Genomic DNA, 27,814 nt, shown 5'->3' with positions numbered 1-27,814 from the left:
TCTTCAGTAATTTCATGTTGCTCCTCTATTCCCTATAAGTGCCAACTGCGCACCTCCATGAATGTTTCTGCACTAGAAGAACTGAATTTCTGGTTCACAAACCATCATTTTGTTTCCAATGCCCCCATTTCACCCAAGCCAGGCCTGTGCCACCCACATACATGCCCCAATCCAAGCCATGCCCCTGACCACACCCCTCCTCTGCTTTTTAGAGAGGATTTGGGGTGCGTTTCAATACTTTTCAGTGGTGGTGAGTATGTAAAAGTAGGGTGACTGGGCTTTTATGTGGGTGATGGGGACAAATCAGGGTTATTGCCTAAAAACTAGCAGGAGTTGACATGTATAAATATGTACAAGTACACATTGCTGTTAATGTCTAAACCACTTAAACCACTACTTTTAACATCAACAATTCTTTATCCCAGATCAAAAAAGGTCATACCTGTTACAATTATGATCTTTCCCAGAACAATTGACTGCGGGAAAGATCCTTTGTCCACTCCACATATATTAAGACCTGATCTGCAGGTAGAAACAAAATAATTAAAATCCCGGTCACAAATTTCTGTCCTGCCTGATCGACGAGGCAACTGATGTCCAAGGCTTTTGCTGATATCCTGTACCATAGGCAATTTGGTTTGTAAGAAACTATGCAGATATGGGTGGCAAGGTTGTGATTTAAGGAGTGCTGCATCCCCAGGCATGGCCATGTAAAGGTTCTTGGAAACAGAGGTGGGCCAAGCAGTTTGGGCGCCCTAGGCGACCCGGCCAGCCACCTCACCCCCACTGCTTCCCCCTCTCCGTAGAGGGGGGAGTGCAGTGCGCAAGGCACGCAGGGTGGGAACGATGGGAAATCAGCTATGGGGGTAAGAGACTAGGGGGCTGATTTACTTACCCACGAACGGGTCGAATGGAGTCCGATTGCGTTTTTTTCGTAATGATCGGTACTTTGCGATTTTTTCGTATGTTTTGCGATTTTTTCGGATTCTTTACGAATTTTTCGGATCCAATACGATTTTTGCGTAAAAACGCGAGTTTTCCTATCCATTACGAAAGTTGCGTAAAAAGTTGCGCATTTTGCGTAGCGTTAAAACTTACGCGAAAAGTTGCGCATTTTTCGTAGCGTTCAGTTTTAACGCTACGAAAAATGCGCAACTTTTCGCGTACGTTTTAACGCTACGCAAAATGCGCAACTTTTTACGCAACTTTCGTAATGGATACGAAAAACTCGCGTTTTTACGCAAAAATCGTATTGGATCCGAAAAATTCGTACAGAATCCGAAAAAATCGCAAAACATACGAAAAAGTCGCAAAATATTCGTTTTCAAGTCGGAACTTTTCCAATTCGGGTCGGATTCGTGGGTTAGTAAATCAGCCCCTAGGGGTTGGCAACAGAGGTATCTGCCTAGCCTCTGGCCATATTGTTTATGGTTTCTGTTATGGTATCTATCTCTTCAGCCTGCAGCCCAATCGGCTGGATACCATACAGCAGTGATCCCCGACCAGTGTCTTGTTAGCAACATGTTGCTCACCACCCCCTTTGATGTCCCAGTGGCCTCAAAGTAGGTGCTCATTTTTACATTTCTTGCTTGGAGGCAAGTTTGGAGGCATGAAGACCATGTATAATTCCAAACAAAGCCTCCTGTAGGCTGCCAGTCCATATTGGGCTACCAGATAACTAATCACAGCCCTTATTTGGCATCCCCAAAGAACTTTTTTCATGCTTGTGTGGCTCTCCAACACTTTTTACATCCCTGCCATACAGGATTTTCCACCTTAAGTTTTGGTCATGTTTTGCATTAAATGAATATATTGTGAAGTCACAATGCATCAGTAGCTACTTACTTCATAGTCTAGAATTGTACCTGCCAGAATTCCCAAAACTGTCCTATATTTTCCACTTTGCCGCCCCATGATTTGTTCTTTATAAATTGCTGCTTTCGAAAAGTTTTCCTTTTGAAAGATTTTCATCCATTTTGGAGCAAATATAACACAGTTATATGTACAAAAGTAATTGCCGCCACCATAAGTCATCTTACTTTGTTTTTTTATTAGACATTCTAAGGAATTGAGCTAATCTCATCATTATGTAATTAGATAGCACAGATAATGCCTGGAGAACAAAAGGTGCTGTCAGAGAGGGAAAAAGTCATGTGTTATAGCCTTGTGCCGGCTGTAGCCGCTGGGATTATCATGTTAACATGATCGAACGCCCCGGTTAAATGTTTAATATTGTTTGTGATGTGTTATGTTTTAAAGGGTTTCAGAACAAAATAAAGATGAAAGAGAAGTAGGTCAGCAGTGCGCTAGCTGCATGAAAGTGCTACGATCATGTTACATTCAAAGAGCCCTATTATTATAGACTGGCTTTAGTGTCACACTTAGGGGCACATTTACTAATCCACGAATCCGAATCGCGAATGGGAAAAAATCGTATTGGAAACGAAAATTTCGTAAGATCGCAAATATCACGAAAATGCTTACAAAAAAATTGTATTAGTCACGATAATATCGTATTGGCGATCCGAAAGTCACTAAATTTTCGTACCGAACAATTGTAAACAGCGGTAAAACCTTTCCGATTTTTTCGTGCAAACGTCCGAAAAAGTTGTGCGGCGTACGAAAAAGTCGTGCGGACGCCCGAAAAAATCACCGAAAATATGCTCGGAGCGTTCGCATGAACGCTCGTGCATTCGTGCTTTTGTAAATGTGCCCCTTTGTCACTGTGGTATTTAACATGAAATGGCTTAGTTGCAAAAGGCATCACACTGTTGTTAATTGCACTTATAATGAAAGGGCACCTTTCACCCTAAAATTGAGAGGTGGGGGCTAAGAGAGCCCACTTTAACTTTGGGGAAAACAATAGTCTTTAAAATAAATAAATAAATAAAAATGCCCCTTGTGAGCTCTAGGCTGCCCATGCTGTTAGTGAGTTCCAGGTTTAGGCGGCCATGTTCAGTGATGGACATTCGTACAATGAGCACTTCTCGCGGAGCGCTTGTTATGAGCATGTGTGTGATCTGCATATGCATGACGAGCTAAAGTTGTGGGGTAACCTCTGTGTCACAACATGGCCGACCTACATGGTACGGGTGGTCTACCGCTAGGGGGTGCAGTACTTCCAACACAACACCAGATTTTCGATATACTTAATAAAAACTTTTCAGTGGTTTTAAAGTTATTTGTCACTGTTATTGCAATAGAAAACATTATGGGACCCATTCATTAAACCACAAATTTATTTTTTTTTGAGAAAAAAAATCGTATTTTTTCTAATTTATAGAACTTTTCGTTATGTCCACGATATTTTCGTTAAAATTCCATGACTTTTTTGTTAACTTCCATGAAAAAGTCGTATTTTTTGCAACGACTACGAACATTTCGGAATTCATTCAAGCTTTGGTATCATGATTATCTTTTGGGCAGGTTGGATGTGTAGAGTGCCATTGAGTCCTATGGGAGGCTTCCAAAATCATGCATTGAAGGTTTCAAAGCCAGAAAGGTTTTCGACTTTCTGATCACACCCACGATATTTTCATACAACCGAGAAAAGAATTTTTGCACAATTTTCTCACATCAGAAATTATCGCGGGTACTCCGAATTTTTTTCAATCGTGCTTTTTAGTAGCGAAAATTTGTGCTTTAATGAGTGGGGCCCTATATGTTTCTGCTTTCCTTCACTGCTGGTTCTGACTATAGAAGCAGTGTTGCAGAAACCAGCTGATCTTTTGCTAATTCTACACTGGAGTGCAAGGAGTGTGACCACATTGGAGCCCATAGACACCACAAGGGAATAAAATTACTTTGTGAAGGACACAACCAGGACAACCCAGGAACTGGTGTTGATCAGGGCATCGATTCGAAGTAGGGAGTCACAGCTCAAAGAAAATGAGTGAGAATCAAAATGAAATGGAGGAAAGCAAACAAGAAAGAAAGAGAATGAGAAATGGTAAATGAGAAAGAAACATGAGGAAATAGGAATGAATAGAATTGTAGGAGAAAGCTAAGAGGAGAAAATAAAAAAGAAGAGCTAAAAAGTTGATAGTATGAATGGTGTTGAATTCAAATGTGAATCACAAATATTCCAACTAACTGGGTATAGTTGGTATGCAGTTGTACCCTAACCCTACCATGGAACACTCTACTGAGCGGAGGACTGATTTAGAGAATACTTTTTACTGCTCGGGCTTTGGAGAAATGAGCAAATGTCATGTACGCTGGACCTTATGCACAGATGTCCTAAAATGTGAATTCAGCTTTTGTGATTTATGTTAAATAAACATCCCAGTTCAAGAGTAAGTTGCTCATAAAAAGCTGCTTAAAAATGAGTCCAAGGAAGTCATTATAAATATGTATTTATAAGGCACCTATACATTTGCTTTCATTTGTGTAACCTAGTGAACTATTTGCTTCTGTACCTGGTGATAGGCTATATAGGTGTATATATTTGTTTTTAATCATGCTGCCAGCGGAGAAAAATGAATCTTGCAGCTGTTATTCTTTATATTGCTGACCCCACATCAACATAAATCAGTATAACTGCTTGGTCTTTCATTATTTATTAGGTTATTGTACCTGCATAACAGATGAGAATGAGAGCAGCTGTTGGTAAGGTGTATTTGAGGTCATTAAAGTCTCCTTGCTTCCCCACATTTAACAGAACTATTCACTCACATGAAAGCCAAATATGTGCTTTTTACTTCCAGAGATGGAAAAAAGGGGTTATCCTGGCTTTTTAATGTACAGGTATGGGACCTGTTATCCAGAATGCTCGGGACCTGGGGTTATTCAGATAAGGGGTCTTTCTGTAATTTGGATCTCCATGCCTTAAGTCTACTAAAAATCATTTAAACATTAAATAAACCCAATGGGATTGTTTTGCCTCCAATAAGGGGTAATTATATCTTAGTTGGGATCAAGTACAGGTACTGTTTTATTATTACAGAGAAAAGGGAATCATTTAACCATTAAATAAACCCAATAGGGCTGTTCTGCCCCAATAAGGGGTAATTATATCTTAGTTGGGATCAAGTACAGGTACTGTTTTATTATTACAGAGAAAAGGGAATCATTTAACCATGAAATAAACCCAATAGGACTGTTCTGCCCCCAATAAGGGGTAATTATATCTTAGTTGGGATCAAGTACAGGTACTGTTTTATTATTACAGAGAAAAGGGAATCATTTAACCATGAAATAAACCCAATAGGGCTGTTCTGCCCCTAATAAGGGGTAATTATATCTTAGTTGGGATCAAGTACAGGTACTGTTTTATTATTACAGAGAAAAGGGAATCATTTAACCATTAAATAAACCCAATAGGGCTGTTCTGCCCCAATAAGGGGTAATTATATCTTAGTTGGGATCAAGTACAGGTACTGTTTTATTATTACAGAGAAAAGGGAATCATTTAACCATTAAATAAATCCAATAGGGCTGTTCTGCCCCAATAAGGGGTAATTATATCTTAGTTGGGATCAAGTACAGGTACTGTTTTATTATTACAGAGAAAAGGGAATCATTTAACCATGAAATAAACCCAATAGGGCTGTTCTGCCCCAATAAGGGGTAATTATATCTTAGTTGGGATCAAGTACAGGTACTGTTTTATTATTACAGAGAAAAGGGAATCATTTAACCATTAAATAAACCCAATAGGGCTGTTCTGCCCCAATAAGGGGTAATTATATCTTAGTTGGGATCAAGTACAGGTACTGTTTTATTATTAAAGAGAAAAAGCAATTCTTAAAAATCTGAATTATTTGCTTATAATGAAGTCTATGGAAGATGACCTTCCCGTAATTTGGAACTTTCTGGATAACAGGTTTCCGGATAAGGGATCCCATACCTGTACTATTAGTAGGTCTTCTATGGGTAGAACAATTCCTTTGAAACTGACATAATGTATTTTCTGTACATTTCATTTTGAAGCAGAAGTCCTGCAATCTTCTTTTATTTATTTATTTTTTGGTGTTTTCTAGCAGCTCTGGTGTCTTTGGACATCATTGATCTACTGCCTTAAAGAACCCCAACTCATTAACCTCACCAGTTGTGCTACGTGGCACCATAAATCAGGGCTTTGTACCATTTTTGATGCAAAACAACAAGAAATCCTTTGTACTCACCCATTATCAATATATATAGGAAATTAAGATATTCTGTCCATTAAGTTACCAAGCAATGCCCTCCCCTTAAGCAAAACAAGGATTGTTTGTCCATATATTGCAATATACTGTACTTCAAGCTGGCCAACTATGTCAAAGTCATCCCTTCTGGCCAGTCCTATACTTACTTATGCAATTCATTAAGAATTCTACTGCTTCAATATGCATTTAACAAAGGGACTCAGTTTACTTGCTTTCAAGGTTTAAACCCCCAAATGGTTGCCCCTTTTATTGGCTCCACTGGGATCACCTGACTGTAGCTGGGAAGGGTGGGAGATACAACATGGAGCTGGCCCCTGCTCCTGTATAAACTATAGCAAAAAAGGGAAAGTTGTGCTCAACCACTACATTTTAAACCATTAGGTGGGGGGGCAATGAGGTTGTGACCACAAAATGCATATAGACAACAACAAGAACCCCTCTGCACTCACCCATTATCAATATATAAAGAACATTAAGACATTCTGTGCATTAAGCTACCAAGATATGCCTTCCCCTTTAAGCAAAACAGGGATTGTTTGTCCATATATTGCAATATACTTCAAGCTGGCCAACTACGTCACAGTCATCCCTACTGGATATTTAAAGGCCGCCTATATTACAGCAATTCCGACAGCTCAGTATTACATTTGTAACTAATGCAGAAGTCCTATCCCCAGACACCAATATGACATCGTTCTCCAAATCACTTTATTTTCTGAGCAACAGCAGCGTAAAAATACAGTAGGGCTTTTTGTTTATTACTCTCTGTGGGTGCGTGCAGCAACCCGACTGCCTGTGGAGCACTTACGTCTGTATTTTTGGGTTCCTTTGTAGAGGATTTCAGGCAAATCTGAATTCTGCTGAAAAATGCCAAATCTTTAACGAATCCAGAACCGAATCCTGGATTCGGTGCATCCCTAGCTACTATAGCTCAAAAGGTTCAGCAAGGGGTCCTTTACTGCAGGGCTAAGTGTAGTGTGTAAAAATCCTTCATGTTTTTTGCACTTTGAAAAAATTGATGCAGGTCTCTGAACTCCAGTGCAGTGCAGAGACCTCTGCACCCTCCATGAATAAAGTGCTGCCTGCATTTAGTAGAGCTGTATTCATAAGTGGCAGGCAGGGGAAAGTATGTAGGCATCTCCCTTACTGCCCTCTAATTTGCATGCAGTTTGGGATTTGTCAGACTACTCAGTCTGATTAGAATATGCAGTTCTGAGCATAAACGTTCAACTGGCGGCTTCTAATTCTAAACTGGCAGCTGAGCTGGAAAGCCTCATGACATCAGGTGATTAAATTCTAAATGTTTTTGAAAAATCAAATGTCGCAGGGAAAAAAATCTTGTGGTTTGGCTTTACCCTAGATGGAATGCTGGATTCAGCACATCTCTACTAAATAGGTGTTCAGTGAACATAGGTTAAATTATACATTAAATTATATTTTTTCACAGCTTTTAACATTTCCATTTGGACCCTACATTGTTAGATGGCTGATCTTGGTCATTGTCAGTACAGGGTCTGTGTTTTGTTGCAGACAAATGGTTAACGGCAAGTACTTTTTATACTCAGACAACACCCATTGCCTTCTAAATTTATCCAAGAAAGGCATTCACTCGCTTGCTCTTATGCATCAGCATATACAGGTATGGGATTGGTTATCTGGAAACCTGTTTTCCATAACGTTTTGGATTATGAAAAAGTCCCATAGATCATAATCAAATAATTCAAAATTTCAAAAATTATTCCCTTTGTCTCGGTAATAATAAAACAGTACCTTGTACTTGATCCCAACTAAGATATAATTACCCCTTATTGGGGCAGAACAGCCCTATTGGGTTTATTTAATGGTTAAATGATTCCCTTTTCTCTGTAATAATAAAACAGTACCTTGTACTTGATCCCAACTAAGATATAATTACCCCTTATTGGGGGCAGAACAGCCCTATTGGGTTTATTTAATGGTTAAATGATTCCCTTTTCTCTGTAATAATAAAACAGTACCTGTACTTGATCCCAACTAAGATATAATTACCCCTTATTGGGGGCAGAACAGCCCTATTGGGTTTATTTAATGGTTAAATGATTCCCTTTTCTCTGTAATAATAAAACAATACCTTGTACTTGATGCTGAGATATAATTAAAACTTACTGGAGAAATATAATCCTATTGGGTTTAATTAAGTTAAATTATTGTTAAATATAATTGAAGTATGGTGATCTATATGACAGAAAGATCCTTTATCTGGAAAATCCCAGGTCCCAAGCATTCTGGATAACGTCCCATACCTGTAGTATCTTGTCGCGAAGTATACTGCCCCTTTTATACAGCCCTGTCCTGTTCAGTCTGATCTTGATGAGATCCTGTGCTTACTTACATTTTATCTTTATATTTACTGATGTCCTGGAAATTGACATGAACGTTGTAGTCTTGTTCAGGTGTTGACCTGGCCTATCTGATTTTGAGTTTGTCTGTTTTTCCTGGTATAGCGCTATCCACAATAATTTAGTTCTCTACTCCATCTATACACAAAGTTCCTTCATGTACCATTCCTGTGCCATTTCTTCTCTTCCTTTCTCCTTTTACTTCCTCACCCTGTCTTGGTGTTGAAGTTGCGTAGGGAATCCCAGGCCTGGTATCTCCCTGGTATCAGTGGGCTCCTTCCAAAAACGAAGAGTTGATGTCTATAGTATAATGACTTGCCAAGACTACCAAGTCTGGCTTCTTTTAGTGCCCACTGAATTCTGTAAATCTACTTTAATTTCCAATGGACCTGAAAAAATATGGGATATTTTTCATAGCTACTTATGACATCAGCCAGACAGTTCATATTTACCTTTACCATCCCATTTAAAGAAAAATCCAAACAATTAACATTAACATTATTGTGACCCAATGTGCGTGAGAGAGATTGAGATGATACTCCCATATCTCCAGTATACAGCTCTTAAATGTTCTACCCTAAAATTCAGGATTTAGCCGATTTCTTTCTGTACTCAAGCCTGATTTTGCTCTTACCTTTGAAGGAAGGGCTAGCATTAAGAGCACTTGTTTCTAGGACAGATACAAGCAGTTAACATAGAAACTCTGCAGTATCTTCAAACATGGGACCCAAGAAAACATAAAGCAATCACATTTTCAGACAGCAACCAAGAACAACACATCTCCAGTGGATGTCAAAAAGCATCAAGAGTTCTGCCACACATCCCGGAACCAGAGAGACGAGCAGTCAGTAGATACTAGCCTCTATAGATTTAAGAGAAAGTTTTCTTTTTAAAGCTGCGGGATGAATAAAGCGTGTGGTTTGACATTTGATTCCCTTGTGATATCTAAGATATGTTCCCGAAGCTTAACTACAGTATTTGCAGTTGAATTTATCGCAGACAACTCACTAGCAATATTGGTGAAGATGTTCAATTGGGTTGATGAGAGGCAATACTGTCTGTAAGCTGCTGGGTAGGAACTCGAAAACCTATGTTGTCTTAACACTAACTCAGAAGTGCAGAAAATACCTTGTTAAAAGACCTTGTTAATGCTTGGTTATCTCACTAGAATCATTTAAAGAATAAACCTGTGGCCTTATGACTTCTTTACATAGAAAACATGGAGTGAACATTACACAGCATATTATTGTAGAATTGTTTTGCTTTTTCTTGGCATTATTGAAGATTATGATAAGGAGCTCTGTTTATCTCATAGAACAAAATATAATTCTCTCTGAAGCTTGAAAAAGTAGGTAAACACATTTCAGCGCAAATCTAATTGCCGAAACATTACACGTTGTAGCTATGGCATTCAGCTTTACACTGGGCTTGAACCCAAAGCCTTGTGCTCTGAGTTACCTGGCCATACTTCAGTGCTGCGTGCTTCTGGCTTTCTCTTGCTATAGACCTGCCAATGCAGTCTGCATTCCAAGCTTTGCTAATTGGGATCAACTGAGCTGCATTATCCAGCAGGTACAGCTCTTTGTCAAAAACCTCCCACTATCCTGCCTTTAAAAACAAAACTAAAACCAGCCCTGCTTCCTGCCCTTGCAAATAGGCATCGTTTTTTGAGTTCTTAGATGTTCTTTTCCTAGTGTGTAATTTCTAGCTTCTGGATCTTTAGCTGTTCGTTGGATCTTCTTACTCCTGACTACTGTGTTTTCCTGGCTTCTTGGCTTCATTTACTCCAGTTTCCTGGCTCCTTCTCTTGGTCTGTGCCTACCAACCCACCACCCCTCTTGTGCTGCTTTGAATTAGCCTTTGCCTGTCTTCCAACTATTACCTTTGTCTTTATTGTAGTCTGCAAATTCCAGCTACATTCTAATTCTTGTGTGTACTTTCCAGCACCCTTGTCTGCCCTTGTGGGAACCTCATGCAATAAGACCAAACTGTTATAGGATGAAGAGCACACCAAGCCTGCATTCTCAAAGCATCCAATTGCTTCTTTTGTGCTCACAGTTTTCAGGTGTAAATAAAATTATTTCTTATTTCCAATCAATTGTAACTGTGCTTAACAACATAATAGATATGGATTTCTATTTGGGATCAGGGGAAACAAAATTTCTAGTCAGCACTGATGCTGGGAGTGTATGCTGTTAGATAATTATTATCAGCCCCCTGCTCCAATAAGACCATGGGCTGAAGGTTAGTGACCAGAAGTTAAAGAACTTTCGATACAAAAAGCAGCGGCACAAGTGGTGTTTTGTTAAGGTTTAAGTGCCCAAATACTGGCACAAAACCTGTCATTACTTCAAATGACAGAAGTTACAGGCAGGTTTTGTCTTGAAAATGCTCAATTGGGTGTTTTCAGTTTATCATTTTAACTAATAATAGGCTGTTTCGCCATTGGTTCCTATTTCTAAAGTGGAGGTAATTTCAGCCAATATCTTATTGCTGTTGAGAAAAACAAAATGATTTGTGTGCAACTAATCTTATACCTTCACCTTGTTGGCACTGAAATACAGATGCCTTTTTATCACCTACTTAGTTAAGCTACTTGGAAACATGCAGGTTATACAGACAGCCTTGGCCCCACAGGCACTGTCTTACAGGTTTACATTCTTGCATAGTACAGGTATGGGATCCCTTATCAGGAAACCCATTATCCAGAAATCTCTGAATTACGGAAAGCCTGTTTCCCATAGACTCCATATTAATCAAATAATTCAGATTTTTAAGATTGATTTGCTTTTACTCTGCAGTAATAAAACAGTACCTTGTACTTGATCCCAACTAAGATATAATTACCCCTTATTGGGGCAGAACAGCCCTATTGGGTTTATTTAATGGTTAAATGATTCCCTTTTCTCTGTAATAATAAAACAGTACCTGTACTTGATCCCAACTAAGATATAATTACCCCTTATTGGGGGCAGAACAGCCCTATTGGGTTTATTTAATGGTTAAATGATTCCCTTTTCTCTGTAATAATAAAACAGTACCTGTACTTGATCCCAACTAAGATATAATTACCCCTTATTGGGGGCAGAACAGCCCTATTGGGTTTATTTAATGGTTAAATGATTCCCTTTTCTCTGTAATAATAAAACAGTACCTGTACTTGATCCCAACTAAGATATAATTACCCCTTATTTGGGGCAGAACAGTCCTATTGGGTTTATTTAATGGTTAAATGATTCCCTTTTCTCTGTAATTCTATTGGGTTTAATGAATATTTAAATGATTTTTGTAAACTTAAGATATGGAGATCCAAATTACAGAAAGATCTCTTATCTGGAATACCCCCAGGTCCCAAGGATTCTGGATAACAGATTCTATACCTGTATTATGCTATAAGGCATGGTGTTACACTATAAGGCATGGTAAGAAAAGAACCTCTGGGCCAGTGGCAAAGTGCTTAAGGTCCACTGCTGCACCAGAACCAGAGAAAACTCTGAATTACAGGAATACCATTTCCATTATAAGCAAATAATTCAATTTTTTAAAAATGATTTCTCTTTTCTCTTTAATATTAAAACAGTATCTTTTACAGGAAGGAATCCATTATCCGGAAACCCATTATCCAGAAGGTTCCAAATTATGGGATGGTCATCTCCCATAGACTCCATTTTTATCAAATAAATCAGAAATTTAAAACATATTTCCTTTTTCTCTGTGATAACAAAACTGTAGCTTTTACTTGATCCCAACTAAGATAAAATAAATCCTTATTAGAGGCAAAACAATTCTGTTTGTATAATGTTTACATGATTTTTTGGGGAGACCCAAAGTATGGAAGAACCCTTTATCCGCAAAACACCAGGTTCCAAGCATTCCGGATAACAGGTCCCATACATGTACTTGATCCTAACTAAGATATAATTAATTCGTATTGGAGGCAAATCAGTCCTTTACATGATTCTTTCGGGAGACCCAAAGTACGGAAGGAACCTTTATCCAGAAAACGCCAGGTTCCGAGCATTCTTGATAACAGGTCTCATACCTGTACTTGATCCTAAATAAGATATACTTAATCTGTATTGGAGGCAAATCTACCCTTTTAAATTTGTTTAATGTTTAAATGATTTTTTAGTAAACTTGAATTCTGGAAAGATCCCTTTTTAGAAAGACCTAGGTCCCAAGTATTCTGGATAATAGGTGTACCTGTAATACTTGTAATAGTAAAAAAATAAATAAAAGGAGAGCAGTAAATTTAATATGTGATTAGCGAATTTCCCCTTTGATGTATGAAGCACTATTAGAATGATTAGATCTTAGTAAAAAAAATATTGGTACCATTATTATTAATGACGAATAGCAATTGACCTTTATCAGCCAATACGCCAAATATTACATGTCACTTTTATGTGTGACTGCCACGCACCTCAATAGATATAATTACATTTTCTGCCATATTTTACGATCAGTGTCAGGCAATGAACCCCCCTTCCCTTTCCTTTTCATAATTTTCTGCCCCTTTTTATCGTTTTGCGCGGTCTGGAGTAGATGTTCGCATTAATTCGCTTTTATGAAGCCATTTAGCATTGAGCAAAGAGACCATTGTGCGTAGTGAGGCCAGCGTATAATATGTGCAATCATGACTTTAGTGGGTGTTTGATAGCCGTCTGCTTTTTTGAGGGCTGATTAGAGAAGAACAGCTGTGAGATTTATATGTGGCGGGATCAGTAAACAAGTTGTAAGCTGAAGCCAGTCGTGAACTTCGGATGACAGGAAAAAAGACCCCCTACTGTATGTTTAACCGAATGAAAGTGATCCTCCTGCCATCAATCTCATTTTCATAGGTTGTTTGTTACCATAATAAGCTTCTCTGGAGAGAACGAGGACTGGTATTTTAGATTGTTCTCTGTAACTGAGATGGTGTAAACCGACTTTGTCTGAGACTGTGGAACAGTAACTTAAGTGGGAGTATTTTGCCCGGAATGCTGGGTGCTCAACTTCTAGAGTTCCATAAAGCAGAATAAGTAATAAGTAAATTGTACTCATTAGCGTAATGCTCTCCTGTTGAAATGAGCTGTGCATTGCCTTTTGTGCGAAGGGTACATTGTACATAATGCTGTAAAGCTTGCTTTTTTAAATGCATAAATGTAATGGCAGGCTCTTAAAATAGGGTTATGGTCATATATTATATCGGGGGTCACCAAACTTTTTAATCTGTCAGCCTAATTCAAATGTAAGTGTTGGGGAGCAGCACAAGCATGAAAAAAGTAGATGCCAAATAAGGGCTGTGATTGGCTATTGAGTCGGACTGGCCCACCAGGAAAATTCCCGGTGGGCCCCAGGTGTCAGTGGGCATTCCTGCTCACCTAACCATTTGCCTTGTATGCCTATAGCATGGCCATTACTCAATTCTATATGAGAAGAAACAGAAGAAATGGAGGAAAGGATAGATAATAGTATGTAAAAATAAGTAATAAAGAGAGTAAAGAAATAAGTGAACAGAGAAGGGGTGAGTGGGCCTAAGGTCTAAGGCAGTGATCCACCAAGCAGTGGCTCAGGGGCAGCATATTGCTCCCCAACCCCTTGGATGTTGCTCTCAGTGCCCCCAAACCAGGGAGTTATTTTTGAATTCCTGACTTGGGGCAAGTTTTGGTTGAATAAAAACAAGATTTACTACCAAATAAAGCCCCCTGTAAGCTGATAGTGTGCATAGAGGCTGCCTAATAGCCAATCACAGCCCTTATTTGGCACCTCCATAAACTTTTATGATGCTTGTGTTGCTCTTCAAGCCTTTTTACATTTGACTGTGGCTCATGAGTAAGAATGGTTTAGTTATCCCTGCTTTATGGTTTTCTGGTGGGCCCTTGGCACCCCAGTCTGACACTGCCTATTGGGTAGACCTTCTTTTGACTGGCAGCCTACAGGAGGCTCTGGTTTTCATGCAACCAGAACTTCAAGGTAGAAATTCAAAGCAATGAGCAGCTGCTTTGAGGCCACTGGGAGCAACATCCAAGGAATTGGTGAGCAATGTGTTGCCCCTGAGCCACTGGTTGGAGAACATGTCCTAAGATATAATTAATCCTTATTGGAGGCAAAAAAAGCCTATTGGGTTTAATTTAATTTTTAAATGATTTCTTAGTAGATTTAACATAGGGTGATCCAAATTACAGAAAGATCCCTTATCTTGAAAGCCTGAATGTTCTGGATAACAGGTCTCATACCTGTATTAACCTTACCTTGTCCTTTAAAGTTTGAATCTATGGCACTGGGAGAGAGATAGCAAGGATCTTGCTCCAGGAAAGCAATTTGCCTTTTCATAGTTCCCACACATATAAATGCAAACGTGCAGAAATGAAATATGCTGTTCACTTAATGTACATGTAAATATGCAATATTTTCAATTTAAGAAATAGATTCAGAACACCCCTACCACCAACTCTGAAGGGCTTCTCTGAAATTGGCTATTCTCACAAATGCTATATACTTAAGCAGGAGGAACAGCCATGACTTCAACACCTTTTATCGTGACTAATATCCATCACTCACTGCAGTGACTCATTATTCATAAAAAAAATATTTTTAAGCATTTATTTTCATTTTATTTAAGCAGTTTCCATCTTCTGCTGTGTATTTCCAGCCCTACAATATATTATTGTGTGAGTTGTAATCACATGTCTCGTAAGATAATTTGTTTTCTGGGATCTTCTGCCTTTACTTACCTTCCATGACCAGCAACCCTATCCTTCACTCATCTTCTTCCAGGGTAGTGCTTCTCTTCCAGGGTTGGACTGGGGGTTGCCCCCCCAGCGGCTGCGGCCCCCGCCGAGCCCCACTAACCCCCCGCATGGGCCGCCACCCAACGTCCTCTCCTGAGAGCGCGTAAGTGAAACATGTCAGGGGAGGACACCGGTGGCTGGGGGAGCGGCAACAGGTACAAACATTACTGGAGCCCCCCATCGATCCTTTCTGGTTCATGTGTGTGTGCTTTGCTGTTTTTTTTAATCGTTGGGTCTAGGACCCACAATGATTGAATACTGTGGCATCTTCTTAGTCTGGATCAATGATGCTGCTTCCATAAATATTCTTAATTCAATGATCTATATATAGTGGCTTTCTGCATAGACTACACACTGCCAGGAATTAATGTTCTTCTTATAGCAATATAGTCCTTCATCATATACAAAGCTTGGGGTATCAAATGTGTATGGAAAACACATGTTCGAAAATTTTTCTGAACACGTTATGAAAAAAATGCACATACAATGAAGGGATTTCGTTAAACTCCTTTGTTTCTGATTTATAAATGCTTTTAACCATGGAAAGTGCCAGTGCCTAACACCGAAAAAAGAGGGTTAAGTAATTAGGGTTCTTCATCAATGGAATCTTCTCAGGAAAGCCATGCACTACACCAGATAGGGCCAACCTAGATGACATAGTCGTCCCACTTATACTTTAACCAAGCATGTAGCTTTGCTGATCATGATAGCGTAAAAGAAGAGAGTTAAGGTAGGCATTAAGGGAGTAGCGTAGTATTTATTGGTTGGATTTTTAGAAGTAAATGTCTCAAATAGAGCTGGAAACAGTTCATGGAACCCAGTCATATTAATGTGTAATTATCAGAATCTATCTGGATTCAATCCCTGAGGTGCATTACCAAGCTGATCCACTGGAGGCTCTTAGTGATGGTCATGTTTGGTTTTCTTAATGTCAGCTTTCTTCCGCCCACCTCATTAGCCTCATGTGTAGCTCATTAATCTATTTAGACCCCTTATAAGCTAGCCTCTGGCCATTGCTCAGTGCTTGGTCATTAAGCTGTTGCTCTGATCTTGTCCTCTTGCGTTCTAGTGATTTCTTATTCCTGAGACCCTATGCGATTCCTTGTTCCTGAGCCCCTATCCGATCCTTTGTTCCTGAGACCCTATCCGATTCCTTGTTCCTGAGACCCTATTCGATCCCTTATTTCTGAGACCCTATCCGATCCCTTGTTCCTGAGACCCTATCCGATTCCTTATTCCTGAGACCCTATCCGATTCCTTGTTCCTGAAACCCTATCCGATTCCTTGTTCCTGAGCCCCTATCCGATCCTTTGTTCCTGAGACCCTATCCGATTCCTTGTTCCTGAGCCCCTATCCGATTCCTTATTCCTGAGACCCTATCCGATTCCTTGTTCCTGAGCCCCTATCCGATTCCTTATTCCTGAGACCCTATCTGATTCCTTGTTCCTGAGGCCCTATCCGATTCCTTATTCCTGAGACCCTATCCGATTCCTTATTCCTGAGACCCTATCTGATTCCTTATTCCTGAGACCCTATCTGATTCCTTGTTCCTGAGACCCAATCTAAGTCCTTGTTCCTGAGGCCCTGCCTGGTTTTGTTTCCCCCTACCTTGTTGCTGAGATCCAGTGCCCATCTTAAACCTGTTCCTGCGGTTCCCCTGGTTTTGACTCCATTTGCCAGCTGCCTGTCCCCACTACCGACCCGATTACTGAATCTGCTTGTCTGCTCTCTGTCTCCACTACTAGCCCGATTACCCTGTCTCAGCCGACTGTTTATCACTGTCACTGACCTGTATGTTCCTTTTATTCCTTTAGTGCAACGTAAACTATTGTGTGATCACGTTGAATTCCACAGTAACTTTATCATGGCTTCTGGTCTTAGTTCTGCCATCTATGGCTACTCCCCAGGTTATCCAACATTTAGGCTCTCATCTACAAGCCTCTCCACAGTGTCTTTGTGACGGTAAAACCCGATGATACTGCAATGAAGAATATAACTTAAAGAGGTTGTAATTATTTTAGGCATTATTCATGTACGTTACGTTGAGGATGACAGCAAAGACCACCAGCTTGCGCACTGTACATGTGATATTCTCTCTCCTGCAGAACCACTTGGACTTACATCAGTATGATCATGATTGCTTGCCAGGTTGACACCAGTGGCCTTAGATCAAAGAACACTCTAATCCTTTGATTAAATCCTGTAGCACATCCTATCGCAGGGGGGTGGCTCATCGACAGGTCAAAACTCAAGGCCAGAAAGTAAACACACACTGACATTTTTTTTCCTATATAAATATATATCTCCTGCTGAAGATTAAAAAGAACGCTGCCCCAAAACGCTAGCCTACAGTTCTTAAATCAAACTGACATCACATTGTGCTGACATTCACCTGATTCCACAGCATGACATCCTTAACTCCTTCAGTACAGCTCGATCCTTTTTCTCGAGGCATTGTAGGAATAATACAACTCTGCACGTTGGAATGGAAGCCTATCATTCTTTCTTCTTAAGGGGTCTATGAATGGACTTTATGTTAGCTAATTTCAAGAAGTTATATTGTGATTCAAATCTGATTTTTTTTTTATCTGAAGAAAGGGTTTCGTTTTTTGGGCAAAAAATTATATTTTATCATCATTCATCATATTTTAGTTTAAACCAAATATAGCCATAGCTAGGGTTTTTTATCCTGTGGTCTGGTCTTGAGATGGTTGTCCAAGAGTCTTCCTTCACCCCGTTCTTTAAATAATTCATAAAAATGCATTATTGAAATAAGTAAGTACAGGTATGGGACCTATTATCCAGAATGGTCAGGACCTGGGGTTTTCCCGATAAGGGGTCTTTCCGTAATTTGGATCTCCATAGCTTAAGTCTGCTAAAAAAATCTTTTAAATAATGAATAAACCTGGTAGGATCGTTTTTGCCTCCAATAAGGATTTCTGGATAAGGGATCCAATGCCCTTACAATGTTCTGTTTTATTATTACAGAGAAAAATGAAAATCATTTTCAAAAATTAAAATTATTTGCTTATAATGAAGTCTATGGGAGATGGCCATTCCGTAATTCGGAACTTTCTGGATAACAGGTTTCTGGATAACAGAGCCCATACCTGTACTGTACATATCATGCAGCATAAATGTTTAAGATGTCTAGATACCATCAAGTTCAAGGTATTGTTTTATTACTACTGAGGATAAGGAACCCAGTTTGCCTTCCCGTAATTCAGTACTTTCCAAGTTTCTGGATAATGGATCCCATACCTGTACTTGTAGTTGTAGCACATTTCATTATCAGGGCATGAGTCTTTTCTAGCTTGCTAGTGTGGCTCCCTGGGTTTGACAGGCATTTTCTACTTTGCTTAAAGCAATGTACCATTATATCAATCACAACTTGGCCCAAGTCTTGGCACAGGTCATGTAAACAAGCACCAGAGGCCATAGAAGAATTATTGTCTGTCTTGGTATCTACAACTGCAGCTTTGTATGAAGCAGTGCTGATGCCCAAAGAGATGTTTGATTCACTGGTTCCAAATCAGTTTTTTAACACAGACTCTCCCATATTTGACTTGTCAGCCTTCCGAAAATACTGCTCCTCCGGCAAAGAGGTGCCTTTAATAAATAATACTAATACTAACGCATCATAGAAGCAGCATTGTGGGATATTGGTTAGCATTGCTGCCTTCTGACTCCATACACGAGTATTTTATGTCTGAATACAATGCATTTACTTAACAATTATCCAAACATTTTCTTTTATAGGAGTGTGTTTTCTCATGTGCATCTTCAGCTTTTTTTAATGATATGCACACAGTCCTTTCATTGTAAATTACATTGAAATTATTAGTACAGGTATGGGATCCCTTATCCGGAAACCCATTATCCAGAAAGCTCCGAATTACGGAAAGCCTGTCTCCCATAGACTCCATTTTAATCAAATAATTCAGATTTTTAAAACTGATTTCCTTTTTCTCTGTAGAAATAAAACAGTTCCTTGTAATTGATCCGAACTAAGATATAAATAATCCTTATTGGATGCAAAACAATCCTAATGGGTTTAATTAATGTTTTATTGATTTTTAGTAGACTTAAGGTATGGACATCCAAATTACGGAAAGACCCCTTATCCGGAATACCCTTGGTCCCAAGCATTCTGGATAATGGGTCCTATACATGTAGTTGCTAAATTGCAGTTGCCAGTAGCAACCAATCAGAAATTAGTTTTGAATAGGGTATGACCAGTTAGCCAATGAAAGCAAATGAATCCAGAAACTGGCAACTGGACTTTTGCCGTCATCTCAGTATATAATGTTAACATCTTACTAAAAGTGCACTTACCCCTTTCAATAAACGATATGGACACAAGACCTCTGTTTCTGAGTTGCCAACTTGATAGCTGCAAATAAAAAAAACAAGGACCAAATTCAGCGTGGTTGGTTAAAACCTGCAGAAGCCCTTCTGATTTCTTACCAGACAGGAGGATCTACTGCTGTGATCCCCAACCAGTCACTCGGGGGCAACCATTGATGCTTGTGAGCTCTCCAAGTTTTTTTTTACAATTGACTGTGAGTGATGAGTAAGAAAGGTTGGGGACCCCTGATCTACTGTAACATATATGCCATCTCATGTCTATAGCCCAGGGGTTGCCACCAAGTCAGGAATTCAAAAATAACTAACTGGTTTGGGGGCACTGAGAGCAACATCCAAGGTTGTTCTACCAGTTCCATGTTTTATTGCCCATAATTTTCATTCATGGAATTGTCACCAGTTAGTTCAGGGGTGGGAAAACTACGGCTCGCGGGCCACATCTGGCCCGCTGACTCAGGCTCCCTTAAAAGAATTACAGACCCTTATTGGTTGCGCCCCGTGCGTGATGTCAGCACGCACGGGGCGCAACCATATAAAAGGATGCAGCGGGGACAGAAGCAGCTGGAGGATGGAGGAAGCCGCAGGTCTCTGAGGGGGAGATTGAGGATGCTTGGAAGAACGCTGAGGGGGAGCTGGAGGATGCTGGGGGTGGAGCTGGAGGATGCTGGGGGGAGCTGCAGGATGCTGGGGAGTGGAGCTGGAGGATGCTGGGTGGGAGCTGGAGGATGTTGGGGAGGATGCTGGGGTAGGGAGCTGCAGGATGCTGGGGGGGAGCAACCAATCCAAATTCTAATTAGTATATGCTAATTAGGTTTTGGAAGGGTTAAATCTGGTAAAAATTTTAAACTTCCATTTTTACGTGACAAAAAGTCACTTGATTTTTCGGATTTGGTACGGCCAGAAGCAAGGATTCCGCCGAATTTGAATCCTGACAAAAAAGGCCAAATCTTGACTGAATCCCGAACCGAATCCTAGAATCCCTAAAAACAATACTTGAAAGATAAAATAACCTGAAATTTGAAAATACACCTCCCTTTGACTTCTGTAGATGCTTACCAGCTTTAAGCTGCCCATTTTTTTTCATTTGAATTTTTCAAGATATTTTTTCAAATCATAAATCTTGAAAATGTAAGTTTGGAAAATTCAAAAAATATTTGAGATTTTGGGCTTTTTTTGCAGAGATTTTCTCAAATTAAATTTTAAAAAATTGCCCCCATAGAGTCTTGGTTTGGGATAAAGTTTTTAAAAAAAATGTTGAACCTGATAAGGTTATTCTGCTTTAATCAGGTTTTTTTTTCTTTGACTGTTAAATAAAATTCTTGATTATTCTTTTTCTTTTTACATATTAGTAAATGAACTGGCACTTACACACGTAGGATGAGTCATATAGTGTTAATTTTAAGCTGCAAGGTGTAAAAAAAAACAGCTCTGGATAAAAAAACATTGAAAGAAATCTAATTTTTACATAAACAGGGTTCGTGAATCATTCAGTAACATTTGCAGACCAAACGTGGGTTTCCCAATCCACACAAATAAGATTTGAACAGATGCCGTTAGCTCACCATTCCCTTTTACAAAAATGATTTGATTTAGCACCCAAAATGGTTGCCTCCACGAGACATACAGACTCTGTTGCCAGTGACTGTATTTTGAAAAAAATAAAATTCAAGAACACTGTGCAGGGAAACAAGACATTGATTTTTTTTGCCTTTCTCTTTGAACAACCCCTCTGTGTATATTAGCTGAAGCATAGTAAAGTTTGGGAGTTTTCTCTTTGCAAAATCAATGGGATTTCATAAATGGAATTTCATAGGCTGATTTTTCTGAATATTGTGAACGTGGCCATTTATACAAATGGCCCAGTAGCATTGTTCAGTTTGTTTGTTGAGATGGCCACATAAGGGGGCCCTTGCTATATGCCTGACTGATTGACATCTTGCTGAAAACATGCCACATATCAGTTAGACATGTCCCATTGTACAAGGAGCATAGTGGCACGTTCATTGGGCCTTGGTGAATGATCCGATCACCATCCCCAAGGCAAACAATCAAATCAGCCTAATTTTGGCCCTGCACATGGGTAACCAAATCAGGCCCATATCTGGCAGTGTTGGCCCACCTTAAATGTTAGCTGTAGCTCCTTTACATCTTTTGATGCCCCATGTTCCTACTGAAAGGGGCAATTCAACTGATATTTTCACTACCTACATATACTGTGTGCAAGCTGACCATAGAGTAGTCCACTAAACCTCCACCGGAGATATCTCTCCAAATATGCACTACACTGATGAGCCTCAAGAAAGGCGAAACCGGTCTGTAGTTGGGAATCTGATCAGCTATTATCCTGGCTTCAGCTTTAAACCCAGTGGGTGAGCTGTAGCCTATAGGATAAACCCATGTAAATGGGATTTTTTTCAAGAGTGGAATTCATTCCCAGAATTCCTTTTGTTTGCTTTTATCTGTATGAGGCAGTCTCCTCAACCTTATTTATTTGTTTGTGGACCCAAATATGGTGGTAATCAGCCGAATACCTGACCATCTCCCCTTTACTGTATGCCCTGCTTCTGCACTTTGTCCACACTTTCTCTTGAACAGTCTCTACTTTGCTCTTTCATACCTGGTGGTGGGTAGTGTGGTGCTATAACCAAAGTTGGTAATTTGTAGATTGTAAGCTCTTTTGGGCAGGGCTCTCTTCACCTCTTGTATCGGTTATAGATTGCTTTATATGTTACTCTGTATGTCCAATGTATGAAACCCACTTATTGTACAGCGCTGCGGAATATGTTGGCGCTTTATAAATAAATATTAATAATAATAATAATGTCACCCATAGCGACCTATCAGCAGGTAGCAATTATTGGTTAGCTGTTTGAAAAGTAATATCGTGTTAGAAAATCAGCTAGTGGTCAGGACAGCAAGTAATACTCTGATAAGTTTGCTGCTGATTGCAATAATAGAGAAACACAGAAAAATCCAAGGCAACTATACCTGCAAGCTTTCTCTCCATGCAAGCTCAATGGGGTTCATTGGCCAATTCTGGACACATTGGAAACAATCACCATTTAGGGTTTAACTGAGTACTGCAGTAACATTTCTGAATGATTATGATGGGCAAATGTATCTTCTTTTTAATGAACCCCAGTGAGGTCCATGCAGTGGATAAGAGGGTTGAATGCTGCTTATTTGCACCGGCTTCTGGAAAGTGGTGTTTTTTGTGTAATTTTAGCATTCAGAATGGTCACGGGTTTTGATGAGTTTTTTTTCCACAACAAAACTGAATTTCCACCCAACCCCAAAAAATAGTTTTTTGTAAATGGCCCCTTTAGTGTAAAGAGGTTGTATTTTCTTGTAATATGCAGACCCAATAGCTTGCAATACAATTACTAAATGTTGTATTTGTCACTTTTTTAGACTATATTGGATTTGACTTTCGGAGCTGGTGGTCATACAACATCTATTCTGAAGCGGGCATCTAATATTAAAGTACTGGCCCTTGACAGAGACCCAGCTGCTTTTGCTATAGCACAACAACTAGCGCACAGTTGTGGGTAAGTATTGCTCAATACATTAATAATTTTTGATTTCTTTCTAAAAATGTTATGAGAAAACTTAGATAGTAGTTCCTGATACTGGGGTCCATTTATGGTTCTGTTAAACTGCCGATGAACATACCAATAAAATTAAACAAAATGATGGTTTTGTGTATGGTGACCCCCCAATCCCTAGTGATATCCATGTATTATAGCCACGTACTTTCATTCACAAATTAGTCCCACCAAATATTTAAAAAACAGTGTAAAAGTTCTAGACTTTAGTGATTAGGTCCATCACTTCTATGTAATGATTCAAATGCAACAACCAAATTCACCAGGAGAACTTCAAGTATTCCAATATAGTGAATTTATTTCTAGAGATGTGGTGCACATTATGTTTCAAACCTCCATGGGTCCATTCTCAAGTGCTCAGGGATGCAAAATGAGGAATATTCCATATATCAGGAACTCAACAAGACAAATCCAGAGCTCACCAGCTCCATCTAATAGCCAGGTGGACTGTGCCTAATTAGATACTATCAATAGGACTACCTATTTGAAAGCTCATCATCACTATATACTCTATGCACAGATATACTATTTCAAGTATTTTCCATAAAACATAGTTCAACAACATAATGCTTCTTAGGTTAACTGTTGACTGATGGGTGCCATTGGTCCTTTAAACAAATAAATGATTTATTAACAAGTAGCAGCAAATATTTCTAAGTATGGTCAGTATATCATGTACAGTGGCACTCACAGAGTTCTCTTGATGTATTACTCACATACTGCAGGTATTGTCTCCCAGTGCTTCAGGATACCTCAAGGGTGATCCAAGGGATTACACAGAACTCCTTACGCTCTTGAGACCCAATACTGGTGATTAATGCATGGGGTACCGCCACACACTAAATCTCCTCGGTGGAGCACAAGCTATCCTGTTTATCGCACCACTCCTAATAGGTGTTATAAGAAGTTCTGCTGTCCACTGTGTATATTTTGTTCATGAGCACTTTCCCCAACTTCACTAAAGGTTCTTCTTCCCTTAGGGCACTAAGGTTCTTTTTACTGGTTCCTTATGCTAAAGCGTCCATAGCAAATCAACCCCTGGCACCAGGTGGAGTCTACAGAGAACAAGCTATGCGCTCTCTCCCCATTGTATAAGCTCCTATATAACCTTTCTACAGGAACAACTCACTCTACCCCTGGACCTATGGAAACAGAACCAATAGGGCCATAAACACATTGAGTCCCCTACGCCTGGGAAGGGTGTTAACAACGGTGGATTTGTTATCGGGGCGCCCCGAGGCCACCCCCATCCATGGCCTCGCGCATTCGCGCGTCCATCTAAGTTCACATACGGAGCAGTGGGGAGAGGTCCCCATTGCTCCGTATGTGAGCAAAATTTCAGCGTGGCTTGGGCGGCATACGGCCCCTAAATTTGTGCCACCCTAGGCTCGGACCTTCGTGACCTCACCACAAAACCTCGGTGTTAAACTTTTTAAAGTGTTGACTGTCTTTTTATTCCAACTCCAATAGTCATTACATACAGTAGTTAATCAGTTTCTAGGTTGTAATAGGTTGCTGGGTAGATACCAGTATATCACTAGCTGGGTCACACTTTGGACCTTACACTTGGCTTGTGATGAAGTTTTGTACCAAAGGTATTTGTATACCATTCTTAGCCTTTTTGTAAGGACGCATTTGGCTGAAGGTCTCAGTCATTAACGACCAGGCATCTCAATTTTACCTACGTTTTAACTCAAACTTATACATTTTCATTTTGCTTCCTACTTTCTGACCTGGTGCCCTTAAGGCAGGGATTTCCAGTTTTTTTTAACTTGAGAAAAAAAATTGTTGGTAGTCACTCAAGCATGAAAAAAGTTCTTTGGGGATGTCAAATAAGGATTGTGATTGGCTATTGTGATTGGCTATTTGGTAGCCCCATGTGGACTGCTGGAGGCTCTGCTTGGAGTAAATATGTGTCTCTGTGCTTCCAAAACTTGTCTCCAAGCCAAAAATCTAACATTTGGCACCTACTTTGAGGCCACTGGGAGCAACATTAAAGGGGAGCCACTGGTTGGGGATCACTGCCTTAAGGCATTAGGGGCTGGTTGCCTAATCTGAGGCAGACCCAAATATACTGCACCCTGCCAGCACTGTCTATTTTGCCTGTGTGTGTTCCTCTGGAGCAGAAAAATTGAATTCCATATTTAATTATTTCATAATTCAATAGTGTATGTATTTAAATATGTATTTTTATTTGCAGGATTTAATTCTGTTTATGGAAAAAAAAAACACAAATTGTTTTACTACTGGAACTTTTTGTTTGTTGGATCACATACAACTTGGCTACTCCTGTGGCTGAACAGATTGCACTGATCAGATGGTCTAGCCTGTGAGACGTACAGTTGGCTCTCTAGATGGATATATCTGTCAAGTGTCATGCTATTTGCATGTCAGTCATGTTTGCTAGACCTTCCCCCCTCCTCTCATGCTGGGGAAGCAGAAAATCGTGCAGTTTTTAGGCCCTTGATTGTTAGCAGTTGGCCAAGAAACCAACTCTTTGAAGTAACTTGACCAATCAGATTTTTGTAAGTGGAACCTGGAAACTTCAATTACTTGCCAGACCCCAGACACAAGTGCTAAAGCACTAAGGGGTGCAAAAACACACCCCTTAGTGCTCATTTTAAAAGGTAGCACACAACACAGTGGGCGCCAGGCAGCTTTGTCTTACTGCTTATCACACTCCCTAACTTGTTTATCTGGAAAGGTTAAGGCAGGTGGAACAGACAAAATGTCTTCTTCTGCCCTTTGTGAATACATCACTGCTGAACTTAGGCAACACTGTATTCATAAGGGTAACTCAAATCTCTGTTGTTTTTTTTTTTTTAGCACAAAGAGCTGTGGAAATTCACAGAAGTGCAGGATAGGGACCAAAGGGCAAAAAAATAGTAGATTGAGCCCACTTTGCATACTGCCCTGCACTTAGTAAATGAGGCCCATGACTAAAGAGCAGAGAATATGTTGCTTTGGGCTCTCAGGCACTAAGGTGAGGAGAAAAATGGGGTGCAGTAGCAGTCAATAATGGATGGCTGGTTGGCACAGGTCAAGCATTGCCCAGATTATTATTGGGTTGGAGCCACACATTTGCAGCAATCATCTTAATAACTCTAGTTCCATTCTAGATTTATGTTTATCCATCTATATAAATGCCAAATGCAGAGCATCAACCAAACAGATTTTCCATTTTCATACCTCACAGTGGTCTCAATTATTGTGGGACAGTCCAGAATCATGGATCTCAAAAGGAGAAGTGCATGGCCAGGGCACAACTTTGGCATGGCTAAAACTGTCAATGTATTGGAAGCAATTCAAGAAGGTCCCATCTTGAGGGATCGCATTAGAATTTGACGGATGACCTGGTTGGTGGTGGACCTGGTGATCATGCTTTTGTGATACTTTTCTTTACAATGCATTATTTATTTTCTTTCAGTTTGTAAAACTGACCTGACGGGGCTTTAAATAGTCTGTAGTACGTCTGTTTATTAAAGTCATGGCATGACCAGATGGCCGCTATTCTTTGCCTAATGACTCTTCTTTACAACATAGCTCATATCTCCTAAATTCTAATTCGTCTAAGTTTCTTATTTTTATTTATGAAACACAAATTTAAAAAAAGCCTGCTTTTTTTTTTTTAAGTAATCACCATATGGCTGAAGAAACAGATTTCAGTGCTCCACACTTTGCTCACAAATTCCAAGTTTAGTTAAAAACAAGTATGTAATAAAAACAACATGGTTTAGTCACATTTATTTAGTCAGATAATTTATGCTTTAATTATTTTATATAGTCCCAGCTCTGTGGCATTAATTTTGCATGGTCGCCGCACGACTTATCAATTCTTTTTTTTTTTTTTTACCATTCCGCTAGGAAAAAAAAAATCATTTTACGGATTTATTTGGTGCTTTCTAAAATGAAAACAAAGAAAAACACAACAGCTTTTATCCACACCTGTAGCTGTAAAGGGTTGACGGTAAAAGCTTCTGCTTCATCATTTGGAGACAACCTAATGTTCCTTACTTGTAGCTGCAATAGATCTGGAATCTGTAACCAACACGGAGCAAAGTAATGCCCCAAGTATCCCATTCTGCCTTTATTAAGTGTGTCAGGACATTATTGAGTTAGAGAGGGTCCAGAGAAGGGCAATTAAGCTGGTAAAGGGTATGGAAAGTCTCAGTTATGGGGAAAGACTGGCCAAGTTGGGTCTGTTTATGCTGGAGAAGAGGCGCTGAAGAGGTGACATGATAACTATGTATAAATATGTAAGGGGATCATATAATAACCTTTCTAATGTTTTATTTACCAGTAGGTCCTTCCAACGGACACGAGGGCACCCACTCCGTTTAGAAGAAGGGAGGTTCCGTTTAAATATTTGGAAAGGATTTTTTACTGTGAGAGCTGTGAAGTTGTGGAATACCCTCCCTGAATCAGTCGTACTGGCTGATACATTATATAACTTTAAGAAGGGGCTGGATGGATTCTTAGCAAGTGAGGGAATACAGGGTTATGGGAGATAGCTCTTAGTACAAGTGAGGGAAAACAGGGGTAGGGGA

General features: G+C 39.7%; 1 protein-coding gene across 1 annotated transcript in view; it reads left to right on the top strand.

The window, feature by feature from the left end:
* Positions 1–27,814, top strand: part of mettl15 (methyltransferase like 15) — a 114,226-nt gene that overhangs the window by 26,211 nt on the left and 60,201 nt on the right. Inside the window, 1 exon segment of the mRNA NM_001126742.1 lies at positions 23,074–23,210. Within this exon segment, the coding sequence (NP_001120214.1) occupies positions 23,074–23,210 (137 nt within the window).

Source organism: Xenopus tropicalis, chromosome 4 (assembly GCF_000004195.4).
Source record: "Xenopus tropicalis strain Nigerian chromosome 4, UCB_Xtro_10.0, whole genome shotgun sequence".
NCBI classification, from domain to species: domain Eukaryota; kingdom Metazoa; phylum Chordata; class Amphibia; order Anura; family Pipidae; genus Xenopus; species Xenopus tropicalis.
The sequence above is the reverse complement of the archived record's forward strand: the minus strand, read 5'-3'. Positions and strand labels throughout refer to the sequence as shown.